Source organism: Sinocyclocheilus anshuiensis, unplaced genomic scaffold (genome assembly GCF_001515605.1).
Source record: "Sinocyclocheilus anshuiensis isolate Anshui unplaced genomic scaffold, SAMN03320099.WGS_v1.1 scaffold2210, whole genome shotgun sequence".
In the NCBI taxonomy this organism is placed as follows: Eukaryota; Metazoa; Chordata; class Actinopteri; order Cypriniformes; family Cyprinidae; genus Sinocyclocheilus; species Sinocyclocheilus anshuiensis.
This window is the reverse complement of record NW_015558698.1, coordinates 20,289-36,414: the sequence shown is the minus strand read 5'-3', so window position 1 is coordinate 36,414 and position 16,126 is coordinate 20,289. Positions and strand designations below refer to the sequence as shown.

At 40.2% G+C, this 16,126-nt stretch overlaps 1 protein-coding gene across 1 annotated transcript in view; it reads right to left on the bottom strand.

The window, feature by feature from the left end:
* LOC107681433 (reelin-like) overlaps positions 1 to 16,126 on the bottom strand; it is a 112,127-nt gene that overhangs the window by 77,798 nt on the left and 18,203 nt on the right. The window contains 1 exon segment of the mRNA XM_016477736.1: positions 5,105 to 5,240. Within this exon segment, the coding sequence (XP_016333222.1) occupies positions 5,105 to 5,240 (136 nt within the window).

The following is a 16,126-nucleotide window of genomic DNA, read 5'->3' as shown; positions in this document are numbered from 1 at the left end:
ACACACACACACACACACACACACACACACACACACACTGACCTGTCTCACTACAGACTGAAGAACTGCTATTACAGTTTTTTGCAACTGCTTACATGCATTTTCAAAACTTTGCTTCTTTTTATCAAAACTTTACACACAAATCCAAGAACTGCACACACAAAATGCCTCACATCTCTTGCAAAATGAAGCACTGCATTCAAAATATCACAAACACATCTCAAAAGCAAACATTTGCAAACACCTTTGCCATAATATTAATTCCTGTTAGATTTTTGTCTGTTACAAAGAAAATTGTGTGTTGTGTTTTGCAAAAAGTGTTTTATGAAATTGAAGGGTTAGTCAAAGGCTGAGAATCAGTGTATGGTTTTGCAGATTTGGTGTGTGCTTCTGCTGTTTGAGTGTCAGCTTTCAGAAACTGTGTGAGAAGTAAAGTTCCCTTTCAGTCGGTCACTCTCGACGTCACGTCGGATGACCGACGAATCTCGCTTAGAGAGACCAATCCACTTCGAGTGTAAACTAAACAAGCCAATGTACATTGGCATGTGATTATTGCATCCAGCTGTCGCTGATCACAGCGCGAGTATAAGTAGGCAGCTGGTGCAGCGCATATTCAGCTTTTTGCTTCAGAGCCGAGCGGTCTCATTGTTCTGCTCCTGATCTTCTGCTTCAGTGAAACTACAAGTTCGAGTACAAGCACGCTCTTAGGAAGCTCTCGTGCTGGTGGTACGGCACTTCAGTGGCGGTGGTTCTTCCTGTGTCGAGTGGGTTGCACACATCAAGCTTCACTACCCACTGTTTGTGTTGCAGGCGGCCATCTCCCTTGTGCGCTTCAGCACACTAAAAGAGCAGTTCTAAAAGAGCATTCACGGGTGGAACATCTTTTTAAAGACGCGTCTTTTTAAAGATGCCCTTCCATCAGTTTCTGGATGTGGTCGTTACCTGGCGCCGGGTGATGGTCGCGATCACACGCTGAGGTGGCTTTCGTGGATGAGTCATGCTCCCATTGCCCGGAGGGGCGCTACCTCTGGCAGCGTCCGGACTGGTCTTACGGTGACGGTGAGGAATTCCCCTCCGAGGAACCAACCTCCGAGGGCTCCTCCTTCCGCCGGCACTTCGCAGCCAGTGGAGTCGCTGAGAGAACAGGCTGGACCCTCCCACTTGTATCTTTCGGTACTCCCACCGACGATCGGATGTCGATTGCTGCATCGGAGGGTGAGCCAGACTTTTCTGGAGAGGATGATCCGGCGGCGGTGCCAGATTCGGATCCGGAAATGATGGCTATGCTTTTCCGGGCCGCCAAGAGTGTCGGGCTCGAGAGGAAACCTCCACCGCCGACCTGATGGACGCGTACTTCCATGTTTCGATCCTTCAGCGCCATAGGCCATTCCTGCGGTTTGCGTTCGAGGGGCGGGCATACCAGTACAAGGTCCTGCCCTTCGGGCTGTCCCTGTCGCCCCATGTCTTCACGAAGGCTGCGGAGGCGGCCCTTGTTCCCCTGAGAGAACAGGGCATTCTCAACTACCTCGACGACTGGTTCATACTGGCTCAGTCTCAGGATCAGTTGTGCGAACACAGGGACTTGGTGCTCCGGCACCTCAGCCAGTTGGGCCTTCGGGTCAACTGTGAAAAGAGCAAACTCTGCCCGACGCAGAGGATCTCTTTTCTCGGTATGGAGTTGGACTCGGTCGAACAGACAGCACGCCTCATGCAGGAACGTGCCCAGTCGGTGTTGAACTGCTTGAATACGTTCAAGAGCAGGAGGGCGATCCCACTGAAAAAGTATCAGAGGCTCCTGGGGCATATGGCAGCTTCAGCGGCAGTCACGCCGCTGGGGCTGCTCCATAAGAGACCGCTTCAGCACTGACTCCATGGCCGAGTCCCGAGGTGGGTGTGGCAACACGGCACAGTTTATGATTTTTTTAAAATGTTGATGGGTTTTTGTTTTTGTTTTTGTTTTTTGTTTTTGGTATGAAAAGAAATATGGGGAAGACGGCTTTTCTCATTCATTCTTTGTGCTGTATTACATTTGTGTAGTAAAATGAAAAGATGTTATTCTTATCCTATAATGAAATACTTATGTGACAAATCATTCAGACTTCAAAGATAAAAGTTCATAGTCACTGTTCATGTTTTTTAGATCAGTGTGTTATGAATGAAATGTATGTTTTCTGAATGAGAATTGTGTTTTGGTGAAACAAGCTTATTTTGAGACCTATATGAAGTGTTTTGTTGGTCTGAGTGAGTTTTGGAGGTGAGATCAACTGTTTGGCAAAGATACATGTTGGTAATGCAGTCTGTATGAACAGTTTTGAAAAAGTGGCTTCAGTATTGAACAATGCTTGTTAGCAATTGAAAAAAAAACCCTGTAAAAGTAAACTTTTCTGACAGCTTATTGCTGGATTTTACTCTAGTCAGGAAAGTAGTCAGTAGTCAGATTCTGACAAAAGAGAATATGTTTTTGACTAAAATGTTTGACTTTGATCTGGAAGTTTGAGGTTTGCACAAGTTGGTGTGTAGTTTTGAGGTTGTGTTTATAGTTGTGAGAAAATGGTGAATTGTTTCATGAATTGTGTGTTGGCAATCAAGAAAAACTTTTAAAAGTCATAAACGTGTCTCACTTTAATACACTTAAGTGGTCTTTTATTTCATTAATATTATATCATCTGCAAGTACAGTATTTTAAAAATATAATTGTAGCATTTGAAGTACACTACAAGTGCACATTCCATACAATTAAGTGCACTTCTTTTTCACAAAAGACTACATAACATCAGTATATAATTTGGGAAAATATTTCTGTATTATAATGCCAAAATTGCCAATTTTTCAGTTGGCGTCTGTGAATTTCACGCGTTACAGCTGAGAGTTAAATGAATGTTCGCTCTCTGCGCAGCGCTGGATGTTTGCTGGCGGTCGAGCTCGCTGTGTCTGTGGACTTCAACATTTAAACATTGGAAACTCTCTCTTTCCTCCGCCATCTCTGTGCCATTCTTCACTTCTTCAGCCGGTCATTTTATCGCCCCAGCTCCACTCACATGACATCTGGCATTGGTTTATTTAACTAAAGACACTATATATGATTGACTATTTCCAGGAAAGGAAAATAACAATAAGCACACAGAACATAACTGCGTTGCATGTTCCAGAAACACAGGCTGCCCTGAACAGATGGTCCATCACAAACAGCCCGCACTCCATTCCACCACAATTAATCGTAATAACAGAAATGCCTAAACACTCCTCTCCTCAGAGGCAGCAGTGCTTTTTTCCCATCATGCTTTCATGGCAGGGTTATGAATGAGGGCTGAACATTCGGCCTTGAGCGCTCAGAAATGTTGCTCTCTGTCCGCCCGACATAAACGCTCAAAGTGACAAACGGCAGGAAGACAGGAACGCATGCGTGTGCACAGGACTCCTCTGACCCCGGCCTCGCTCGCCTGACAGAGACGGAAAACCCTGAAGTGAGCCCGTAAACGCCACTTCATGAATCCTGAAATGCATCTTGGCAGAGGATGCTGAATTTATTTATTGATGTACAGTAACTGACAGTATATTCCAATGTGTGTTTACTGTATATTCAGTTGTTGTGTTTTTGAACTTTTCTCTTCTATTGCTTTTCATCTACTGTAAGATCTCTTTACAGTAGTGTAGTGAAAGTAAACTTTTCTTACAGCTACAGATACAGCTGACTTTTACTGTATCTGCACCGCTCTATTTATGCTGCATACTAAAAGGAGGTTTTTGTAACAGTGTTTTGAATTGATCTCGCTAGTGTCCTCCGGTCAGTGTATTTGACAGGTTTGTGTGTCATCTGAGGCCAAAGATTAGATTCTGACAAGAGAATATGTTTTTGACTAAAATGTTTGACTTTGATCTGGAAGTTTGAGGTTTGCACAAGTTGGTGTGTAGTTTTGAGGTTGTGAGAAAATGGTGAATTGTTTCATGAATTGTGTGTAAAATGTAAATGATCAGGGGTTTGTCTGTGTCAGAAGAGCGGCATGATGGACACGCTAGACGGTCTGAGGCGCTGTCACTGTCTGTGTGCTTGTTCTCTGAGCTGTAGTGAACCGCAAACATACACCTCACCGCTGTTAGCAATGATTGTTCACCTCCATATGAGCTGGCAAATCGGCATATTTATCCTTGAGATCGGGGTGTATTTATAAATCTGCACAAACAGACGTGAAGCGCTGAGTGCCTTTACTCTGCCTTTGTGTGGAATTTAAAGCACAAACAAGACATCTCTCAGCAGTCTGTCATTATACTGAGTGCACTTTTCCTAGTGCACTATTCTTTCGTGTTCAGGTGTGTTGTTGGAAAGTACAGGAATCATGCAGGGCATCGGGTTCAATCTTGCCTATTTCTTGAGAAAATCTTATTAAAGTCAAAATGCATTGAAGATGTTTTGTTAGTATCCTACAGACTTCGAATAAAATGTAGCGTTCCATTCGTTGACAGCCATATAAACAAATACAGCAGTCTGATGATTCTGGAAGTTTAAATAAATGCAGTTTATGTTGTGTAAAATACAATATGCATTGAAAGACTTCTTATATATAATATGTAAAAATTCAAGACTGTAATGACAATGACTGTTTTAAACAGCAAAACAAATAGAAGTCACTACAGCAATAGTGCTCTCCTCTGCCATGATTATGGCCATCCAACGAGGAAACTTGCATCCAAACGATCTCAAGGTTTCCCAGTCTTAAAAGTAACTTGAGAGGCCGTTCATGTCCAATTTCTGACTCGGAAAATGATCATTCTGATAACATGTGAAGGCAGCATGAATATTCACACCTGATCATGTTTGCTGACCTCATTCTTGATTCTGCACTCAGAGTGTCATCTAGATGTGAGGGGCAGGTTTTTGTTTTTGGTCTGACCTTCTGTTGTTCTGAAACCGCATGCATGTTTATTGCAAACCTACATCTGAGAAGGGTTTGGTTTCTGGAAGCGTGGCATGTTTTATGCAAACACAACAATCTCTCAGGTGAGCCTCAGGATTCACTCACTCGTGAAGAATCTGCCTCATGATGTCAGAGTTTTTCCTCATGCCGTGTGGTTTGCATGAGCTGTGTATGTTGGATGCGTGACTCACATGAAGTTGACGCAGCCGGTGCCAGGTGGAGGAGCGATCCAGATGAAGCTGAGGCTGGTGGAGGGCAGGTGACTGACGTGAGACGCCACCACACTGCACACAAACTGAGTCCCGAACTGCCTGTCTGACATCACCCCTGACAAACACACACATGAAGACAACAGAGTTTGACATGTGAGCTCATCGTAACTATTTGTGGAAATCAACACAATACAAGCGGTTTGCCTGCGAGATGGAAACGAAGAAGTTTTTGCTTGCAAGTTGTTTTCCAGAAGGTATTACATTTATATTGATATGTGGAAGCAAGAGGTCATGTTAGTCCCAGCTGGGAAATGTTGTGGAAATGAACTATTTCACCCAGCAGAGCTTTGAATGAAGAATTCTTTTTTTTCCCCATTCAAATGTATGATGTATGATTTTGAAACAAATGCATAAATCCTGCTATTTTTATATTCCTTTTTTGAGCACCAAAATGTGACCTGAATAAAACACAGTCAGTGGTATTTTTGTGCTACGGTTCCTGTCACACTTCTTTCTGAAAATGCTAAAAAGAAAAACAGAACGTCAAAATACAATTAATGAGGAAAAGAGAACATACACACACTCACACACACATGTTGGGTTTCCGTGTTTTATGGGTTCATTCCATATTCATAATGGTTTTTCTACTGTACAGACTGTATTTTCTATCCTCTTACCCTAAACCTCTCACACAAAACTACAGGCCATTTTTACGTTCTCTAAACACTTCATTCTGTACGGTTTATAAGCTGTTTTCCTCGTGCAGAGCAAACAAATGTCCCCACAAGGTCAAGGATTTTGGATATCGCCATCTTTGTGAGGAAATTTTTTCCTCATAATCTGACAGCAAAATTTAGACTTTTTGCATATGCAGTTATTATCCAGATGGGTTTCTGAACTTCTGAACAGCAAAAAAAAAACAAAAAAAAAAAACACAGGCTTTTTTTCAAATCTGACTCAAACCACATATAGAGATGGTTTAAAATGCATTTTGAATCAGATTTTTACAGATGTATCTCAGTCTGGATGCTCATGGCTGCTCAAATTGGATTTCAAGTTGTCTTTTGTGTCACTCTTAACATGACACACAACGATCACGTCAAAACCGGTGATGGAAATGCCATAAGTATTCATACAGTATTCAAACAAAGCTGAAGCCGGCTGTGATTCCGGAACATCACAATATTTAAATGTACAATTTCAATTTCAAACACTTTATTTGTCGCCTAGGGGCATTTCACAAGGTCAAATAGAGTAAACAATACACATAAGAGACATCACACATGATGTGCACAATATACGTATTAATAATCTGCTACAGGCAGATACTTAAAAAATATGTCCAAACCATTTCTGAGTACAATCCAAATACCAAATATATAGCAGTCTCCTCCATCACAGAGTTTTTCTTGTGCGACAGGGCACTTGTTTAGAGAGCGAGATGATGCACCTCCAGTTTTCCTGCATCTGTTTTGAAAGCCTTGTCACATTCGTATGTGCAGATAAATGGTAAATGTTACTGCATTATTGCATAAAAAATATGGTCCGCTAATTCTCATTATTCAGTTAAAATTGCTCTTCTAATTGTTGGTTTAAGTCACGATAGACAGAAGATAGAGAACAGGCAGGAAATGTCTGTGGCTAATTATAGCTGCCAAAATCTCACAATTCTGTTTCTGTATTTGTTTCAGACCCAAACCACCGTCGTGAAAAACACCTCTGATTAAATGGCATTAAAAACCGAGCGATACTGTGGTTCTGAAAAACTCAGACGTCTGTATTTCTTCAGTTCTTGGTGTTGAGTGAGGATGATCTCATGTCAGTGTTAACAGGCCTCCGGTGTGCTGATATCATCACTCACTCGAGGAGAAAACTGATTGTTTCCATTTCATTTATGATGTCCAGAGTAAACTTCTCTCACAGGACTGAAATAATGGCACCAGTCAAAGCATAAACAATGTGTGCATTTCCTTTCACATGCAGATAGAAAACTAGAGAGACCTGCGATCTCCCACGGCCCACACTTGAACTGAATAAAGTCCTCTGCCCTCCCACTTCCCTGCCTTCACGTATACACACACACACACACTCCGTTCAATATCCTCGTCTGAGATTTTCACTCCAAATGGCCTCTAAAACGAGAGGAAAGATGATTTGGTGCACAACAGATGGGCACGGGGTGGCACAGACTGGCATTCACGATGCTCACTGCTGCTCATTAAAATGCAGATTCATAATTTCAACTCAACACATATTAGTAGAATAAAGCAGTCTGACCCATTACTGTTAACCTCAGTGTTGCCATATAGCGGCTCAAATCTATGGTTTTGGCAACACGTAACGGGTCATTGACAAATGTTTTCGAAAATGTGAAAACTAAACTTGTGAACGTGCACTGATCTCTAAACGAAAGTGTTTGTTCCTATCAGTAATTAAATACATTATTTAGTGTTTTCAATAGAAGTGTTGACACTGAAGGTTTGTAGGATGTTTGGTCATCTATCAAGTGTCACTTCAAGAAAAGAGGCTTTCTTCTCTCCATCCTGAAACCTCCTGCGCCACCCATGCGCCTCGTCTCCGACTCTGAATCTCAGCGTATAGCTTCCACTCGCTCAGAACCGGCTCGTCATCCATCATGCAACAGCAGGGTATGAATATTTATTAATCAAACATACAGTATGTGAACGGGCGGGTTAGTGAGATCTAGACGTGTCTGGCCTTCTCAGGCCTTCCTAGAAAGACATACGAAGAACATGACGTCGTTGATATAGTGTTGCGTTATATGGAATCGCTGGCCAAAAGTCACTTTGTTCCCCTGAGAAACTGACCCGGGGTCAGAAACTGGAGGTCCAGAAGCTTCTCGATCACTTGGCAACCCTTCCTTGCTTTGCCATTGGTCCATTTCATAATCTGCCAATCATCCTACACTGCCATTGTCATGGCGATGACAGAAGTGCTCTTTGTGTTGCCAGGAAGAAGCTGTGTGCCCGACTCAGAGACGCAGGAGCCCGGGGCCGAGGGAGTGGGGGCCGACACAATGCAGAGAGGATTATTGGCCAGAAGACAATTCAGCCACCTGGGAGAATATGTGTGTGTGTCTGTGTGTGTGTGTGTGTCTATAATCACCAATCATATTTATTCACTGCTGCATACATGCACTGAACTACGGCTGAGGCCCTTTGCACTGCAGTTGTTTTGCTCTTGATCTTTTCACTTTCTGAATGTTGAACTGTGGACTTGGATCTGCACCAGCCGCCTAATGAGCCGTGACACTATAGAAATACAGTAGAAACGAGTGAAGGGTTTTCTGGAGCAGATCCCAGTGAATCTGAAAAAATCTTTTAATCTACAGCATCAGCATTCTGTCTGATGTGTGTGTGTGTGTGTGTGTGTGTGTGTGTGTGTGTCTATAATCACCAATCATATTTATTCACTGCTGCATACATGCACTGAACTACGTCTGAGGCCCTTTGCACTGCAGTTGTTTTGCTCTTGATCTTTTCACTTTCTGAATGTTGAACTGTGGACTTGGATCTGCACCAGCCGCCCAATGAGCCGTGATACTATAGAAATACAGTAGAAACGAGTGAAGGGTTTTCTGTGTTGGACTGGCCATTTGGAGCAGATCCCAGCGAATCTGAAAAAAAAAAAAATCTACAGCATTCTGTTTGATAACAATAGTCTAGTCTCTAACGTGATCTTCGCGATCATTAAGTATCGTTATCATTACTGTTACCACACACAAACATCTGCTGCAGCTGTGAAGTGACCTCTGACCCATGACCTTTAACCCCAACCGGTGCTGGGTCAATCATGATTTGTCTTTGCACCAAAAATGATGTTGTGAAGCGTGTAGATCAATAGTTCATTATACCGCAGTTAATTCGGGTAATTTAATTTAATTTGCTGCTGTCTTGCAGTGGAACTGGAGCATTTCTCAGTTTCTATCACTCAATATCCCATCGGTCTCTGTAACACAAAATAATCAGCCTTACTATGCCTTCAACACAAGTTACTCAAAATGTGTAAAAGCAACAACAGAGCCGAAATGGAAAATGACTAGCATCTTTCCCAGTCAAGGAACAAGTCGAGTCGCAAACCTTTGATAACGTGAAATCACATTTGTGGCTTAAATCAAGTGGCTTTTAGACCTCCAAAGCAGAGTTGGTGTAAATTTCTTCTCTTCAGTAAAAATCTGTTTTCTTACTTTTTAAATGATGTGGAAACTTGGCTGGATACTTTGACTTCTAACTGATGACAGTCAGAAAAATACCTTCTTACACTTACAGGCGATTCCAAAGCTCTTTGTTGTCTCGTCTCCCTTGAATCTCACTTTCTGTCCTCTCTTTCTCTCTTCAGCTGAAATGCCGTTACCTTTTGTCTGTCCATCCATATCCATGTCCATTCAGAAACTGTTTTGCAATGCTCAGAGCTGGATAGATTACTTACAAATTGTAGTCCGTTACTGATTCCAAATTACATGACAAATACCGTAGTTAGTAATATAATCCATTACATTACACATTTTAGGTAACATAATCAGACTATTTTTGATTACTTTTAGATTACTTTTAACGTAACCCGTTTTCCACATTGATTTAAATAGGATACTATTGTACCATATCGATATTAAAATGCAAAGAAAATATATTCCATTCATTGTTATTAACAACATAAAGTGAATTAAGCATTACATTTTGTCAAGGTTTCCCAAACTGGGGTTTAGGAAGGAACTGCAGGGTGTTTGTGAGTTTAATGAAAAGCTAATAATTAATTAAGTCATAAAAATGTAAAATAAAAAAAAAATATTTTAATCAAAATAAAACACTTACTAAAAATGAAATATTGTGTTTACCTGGATGACATGTAGACATTTTAGAAAGTAACATTTAAAAGATGAAAAAGAATTAGGGAGAATCAATAAATTATGAATAATTTATTGCTATTGTGTGAATATATGTAATCCAAGTAATCAATAAAAAAGTAACTGTAGTCTGATTACGAGTATTTTAAAATGTAATCTAATTACAAGTACTTAATTTTTGGAATCTGATTACGTAATCCAGATTACTTGTAACTACCCAGCACTGGCAATGCTTCTTTATCAGATTCATGTCTTCCACTGGTTTCCGCTCGCTTCAGCTCAGAATGGCTGTTTCAGTGACTTTCAGAAGGAATCGCGATCAGAATAAAGTTGAGATGAAAGACAGGAGCAATGTCAAAAGTCAGCCGCGGCGCCAGAGGGCCTGTTCCGTCACGGACGCAGCTGAAGCTCTTTTGCCTCTCCTGGGAGGCATTAGCACTATTTGAAGTTTAATTTGACGTGACTCCTCGGCTAATCGTGTGAGCTTGAAATTAATTAATCTGACTTGACTTGTGCTAATTTGCGACGGCCGCGACGCAGCGTCCCCTTCGGAGGCCGCAAACAAACAGGAGCGGCGTGGCTGGCGGAGACGTGTCGGAGACACGAGCGGCTGAGACAGGTGGGACACGGCCAGGCCTGGAGAACGCCTCGCGTCTGAAACGCTTCACCTCCGGGACAGCAGCCGGAATCATGCAATTAACAAATCAGGGCCATGTTGCCAATAAGTGAAAAACGTCTTTTTTTCCAACAACATTTGGGTCACTAGTGCCCTCATGGATGCCTCATATAAATGGGATGACAGGATGGGACGCTCGCGACGGATGGGCTTTTAGAAGCAGAAATTTAAGGACGGTTTTGCTTTCAACCGAGCCATTTAAAGCTTGGGAAAGTGCACCTCGTTCCTCCTCCATTAGTAGCCTTTCTCAAGGGCTCTTCTTCTGTTATCCTCAGAGGAACTTTAAAAATTGATCAGAAAGTGAAAGAGTATCCTAGAAAACATGTAGGTCTTCACAACATTGAAAGGAAAACGAGAGTGATGTGTGTATTGCCAGTGCACTGTGATGAATGGAATCTACACTGACTAACAGCGGCTGCGTCTCAATCAGATCCTAGTCCAGTAGATCACTGTCTCAATCACAAAATCCTTCATGAGCACTGGAACATTCACTTCCTAAAGATCCCACTAGAGATAAGAAAATAGAGATAAGAAAATTGCTTATCATGATTATAGTGAATTATTAAAATTATCACGGTTATTGGTATTATCACGGTATTGTTAAAATGCTGGACATGTTCTGACACATAAATCGTTTCACCAAGTTTTATATTTAAAATCAGCAAACAACAAATAAATTTATTTTTGTTTGCATAAACCAGGGGTGTCAAACTCAGTTCCTGGAGGGCCGGAGCCCTGCAAAGTTTAGATGCAACCCTAATTAAACACACCTGATCCAGCTAATTATGTCATTTAGGCTTATTTGAAAACTACATGGTTTGTGTGTTGGAGCAGGATTGGAACTAAACTCTGCAGGGTTTCAGCCCTCCAGAAACTGAGTTTGCCACCCCTGGCATAAACACTAAAACAATAACATTACCAATGATGTCTGGATTTTAAATGACAACATGACTGACAACAGTTTATCTAATAGCATGTACGAAATGTTCCAATAAAGCTTTGAAAAAGTTTCTTAAAATGGCAAACCTCACATTTCAGGCTTTGCATAAAGCAGATAAAATACATATAATGATTTATTATTCAGTTATCATTTTGACTTATAAAGGGTTGTCAAAATGATAACTGAATAATAAATCATTATATGTATTTTATCTGCTCCATAAATAATTCTAGATACCTTATCCGCATTGTTTAAATGTGTAGAATCCACAGCTTGTTTTTCATCAACCAGTCAGAATTTACAGCAGGGCATGCAGATTCGGTCCGTTTTCCGGACAGACAGAAACTGCACACAGACTGAATGTAATGTAAGTCTCTGTAAATCCACTCTCTGACAGCAGGTGGCACTTATGGAGCAGCAGAATTACAGCTGTTTCCCGTAACCTCCACGCACAAAGTAGCATTGCGATTAAAACACTACTTTATTAGTTACTACATGGAGTGAAGATGAAAGCAAAATGCCATCAAATCTTTTCTGAAGACAGTCAGAACCTTCAGAGGTACATTAGGGCCTTTCACACCGTAGGAACCTTTTCATAGTACCAGAACTAATTGTGGAACTACAATTTTGGCGTTTTTGTAAAGTTTCTCTATATGCAGATGACACCCTTCTGTATATATCTGAACCATTAAAGAGTCTGCCACAAATATTGACTTTACTGGATGCTTTTGGGAAAATATCAGGCTACAAAACAAATATGCAGAAAAGTGGGCTTATGCCTATCAACTCTGCTGCTAGACAGATTATCTTTAGCTCTTTACTATTTAAATTAACTAAAGATAAATTCAAATACCTAGGCATATGGATCACTAATAAGTACAAATATTTGTACAAAGCAAATTTCCCCTCACTGATGGATTCCATTAAAAAAGACTTTGAACATTGGAGCCCATTACCATTATCATTAGGAGGCAGAATAAATACTATAAAAATGAATATTCTACCCAGATTCCTATATCTTTTCCAATGCATACCTATATTTTTGACGAAATCTTTTTTCTCACTATTAGACAAATTAATATCATCATTCATATGGAACAAGAAAAATGTGTGCATCCGCAAAAGTATTTTACAGCGACACCGAGAGCATGGAGGACTGTCTTTACCCAACATTCAGTATAACCACTGGGCAGCTTATATCAGTGCAATGTTATATTGGGTTAATTCATCAAATAATAGTGGTCCCAATTGGTTGTCTTTAGAAAATATGTCATGTCGACCGGCCTCTCTTCACGCCCTGCTCTGCTCAAAACTCCCACCACCCGAACCAATATACATTTTCTTCAAATCCAGTTGTGAAACACTCATTCAAAATATGGGCACAATTTAGAAGAAGTTTTGCACTCAAGGAATTATCAGTCTACGCTCCCATAGCAAGAAATCACATTTACCCCTTCTATTATGGATGAAACCTTTAATATTTGGTCTGTGAAAGGTCTTAGGACACTAAAAGATATGTTTATTGATGGAGACGTTGCATCATTCAGTCAAGTGAAAATGAAGTTCCAAATTCCTGACTCCCACTTTTTTAGATTTCTTCAGCTTTGTAGCTTTGTGTCTTCCTCATTGAGCCACTATCCTTCGTTGCCTCCCTGTTCCCTTCTTGAGTCTATTATGGACCTGAGGCCATATTCCAAAGGAGTCATTGGTAAAATGTATTCTGTAATCAATTCTCATAACCTGGAACCCCTAGCTCAATTAAAAAGAAAATGTGAGGTGGAATTAGATATAGAACGCTCGGAAGACATGTGGTAGTCTGTCTTAAATAATATTTATTCATCTTCAATTTGTCTAAAACATAGAGAAATTCAATTTAAAATTGTTCACAGACTGCATTGGTCCAAAGTGAAATTAGCCAAATTCAAACCAAATTTAGACCCTAACTGTGATAAGGTGTGAAATTGTGCCAGCTACGCTATCTCACATGTTTTGGCTTTATCCAAAATTAAAAGACTTCTAGTATTTAAATTTCTCTCTGATACATTAAAGACAAGCAGTAAAGATACTGCTCAAATGGAAAGAAAAATCCCCTCCAACCTTTAAGCAAATTTGTATTTTTTTTCCACATCAGATAGCTCAAATGTATAATCGTGCAACAGGGGGAATTGTTGTGCTTAGGAATGTTATCTACAAAATGAAAAAAGATGTCTAACTGTATTATATGTCTCATGTTTGACAAAATATTAAATAAAAACACTTTGGAACAGAAATACATTTAATGTCCGCTCCTCTCTTACATTTAGTTATTGTGTCACTTAATTACCCTGCATATATATATTATTTGTATAAAATACAGTGGAAATCAGATACACAGCAGATATACAGTACTTTTTTGCTACTCCCAGCTGATCCCTGACTTTATATGTTACTTGAAGAAATAAATTAATTACGGCATGTTTCAGATAACGGCGGCACTAATGGCTATGAGTGTCTACAGGCTATACGTGTTTTACAGCACTGAGTTACAGAGATGCATGTGTGTGTGTGAGTGTGTGTGTGTGTGTGTGTGTGCGTGCGTCACACAAACACACACACACACACACACACAATGTGAACCAAGAATGATGGCATAAAGCAGCATGCAAATGAAAGCAGAGAGAGTAAATACAGGAAATGGCACCCACTCCTGCTTCACAAACACTCTCTGTTTTACTCCATTTTTTCTCCTTCACTTCATCCACTCCATTAATAATTTTTTTTTATTCTTTTGTTTCTTTTCACTGGATGCGATATTCACCCTTTCAGAACCCTTTGGGAACAGATGGTGATAATGACATTGGAAGAAACTTCAACTTCCGGCAAAGAAGCTGCAGTGTGTAATTCAATCCGAAACGTAAGACTCTTCACATTTAGCATTTATTTGGGTGTGAAGATCCATTTAATCCAGTCAGTTATTTGTGTTAACAGGTTCACTGGCAATAAATGAACCATTGTTAAAATGTTTTGTTTTCATTTGAACACATTTTGCAGACACACAAACTCTGGGTCCACTTTGTTTAAAAGAAGTCGAGACCTTTGCAAGATCTGCATCACTGCTGCTTGACATATTTTCAATGCACACAAACACAGCAATCCTGCAGTGATCTCTCACTTACAGTACGGCTAAACGACTACAGATTGAGCACACCTCACATGAACAAAAACAACATACTGGCAGAGCTGTGCAGAAACCGATTACATCTGGATTACACGATCAGATTCCAAAAATCCAGAACTCGTAATTACAGTTTATTACAGTTTATAATGATCATAATCAGATTATGGTTACTTTTTTATGGATTACATGATTACATATTACTCACAATATGCAGAAAATCATTCCTAATTTATTGATTCTCCCTAATTCTCCTTTTTCTCTTTTAAATTTCACAGTCCTACTGTGTGTCATACCAGTTAGCTACCATTTGACTATATTCACAATGTGGAATAGTCATGTACATGTCATGTATCTAAATTTATGATTTAGCTTTTTATCAACTCACAAACCCACTGCAGTTTTTGCATTAAGCCCAGTTTGGGAAGACCTGATGATGCAATGTTAAAAAAAAAAGGAATATATCTTCTTTCTCTCTGCTTTGCTTTTATATCAGTATAGTATGTTTCATAGTAAGTTTAAAACAAGTTAGATAAAAGTAATCTAAAGGTAATCTAAAAAGTAGTCAGAATACATTACCTAAAACAAGTAACCTAGATTACGTTACTAACTAGTTTTCACTGTGTAATCTGTAATCAGTAATGGACTACAATCTACCCAGCTCCGCACACTGACATGTATCTCAAAAACGCATCATTTACATTTCCGTTGAGGATAATAGAACAAGTCTTCCAGTGTCCGCATTTCTATTGTTCTTAACGTTTGTCCCAGCTCTCTTCCATCTGACATACGTCAAAGTCCAGCATTTGAGATCAGACGCCATTAGTCACAATGAAATAGAAACTGTAAAACTGAGTAAAGGTACGAGCACACACTCTGTTTGACAAACAATCCTGCGTGTCTGGCGGTAATAGTGCGATGTAAACCGCTCTGAACAAATAGCATGGAATTTTATGAATAAAGCCCAATCTGTAATGAGCCTAATTTACATAGAAAGGGCGTGTTTGCATGGAAATGAATGTCAGTGTTTTAATTTACATACTAAACAAGCAGTTTACGCCTGCTTACACGAGATTGTGGACGATTACTGAATGAGACACAGTGTTTATGCTGGATAACGGTTTAATAATACTTCTCCCCTCAGTGTTCAGGGTCTTTTGTGATGGAGATGAAAAGTGTTGATAATGGTGCGAGGACCTTAATGATCTGCCTGCCAGTGAATGAGTGTATATGCTGCTGTCCGTCACTGACCCGTACCAGCCAGTACTGATGAGGTGAAAACAGATTTAATGATGAAAAACTACAAGAACCCCTCTCTATAACTTTTCACACTGGGCTGTATCTGAAATCACTCATTCAATTCACTC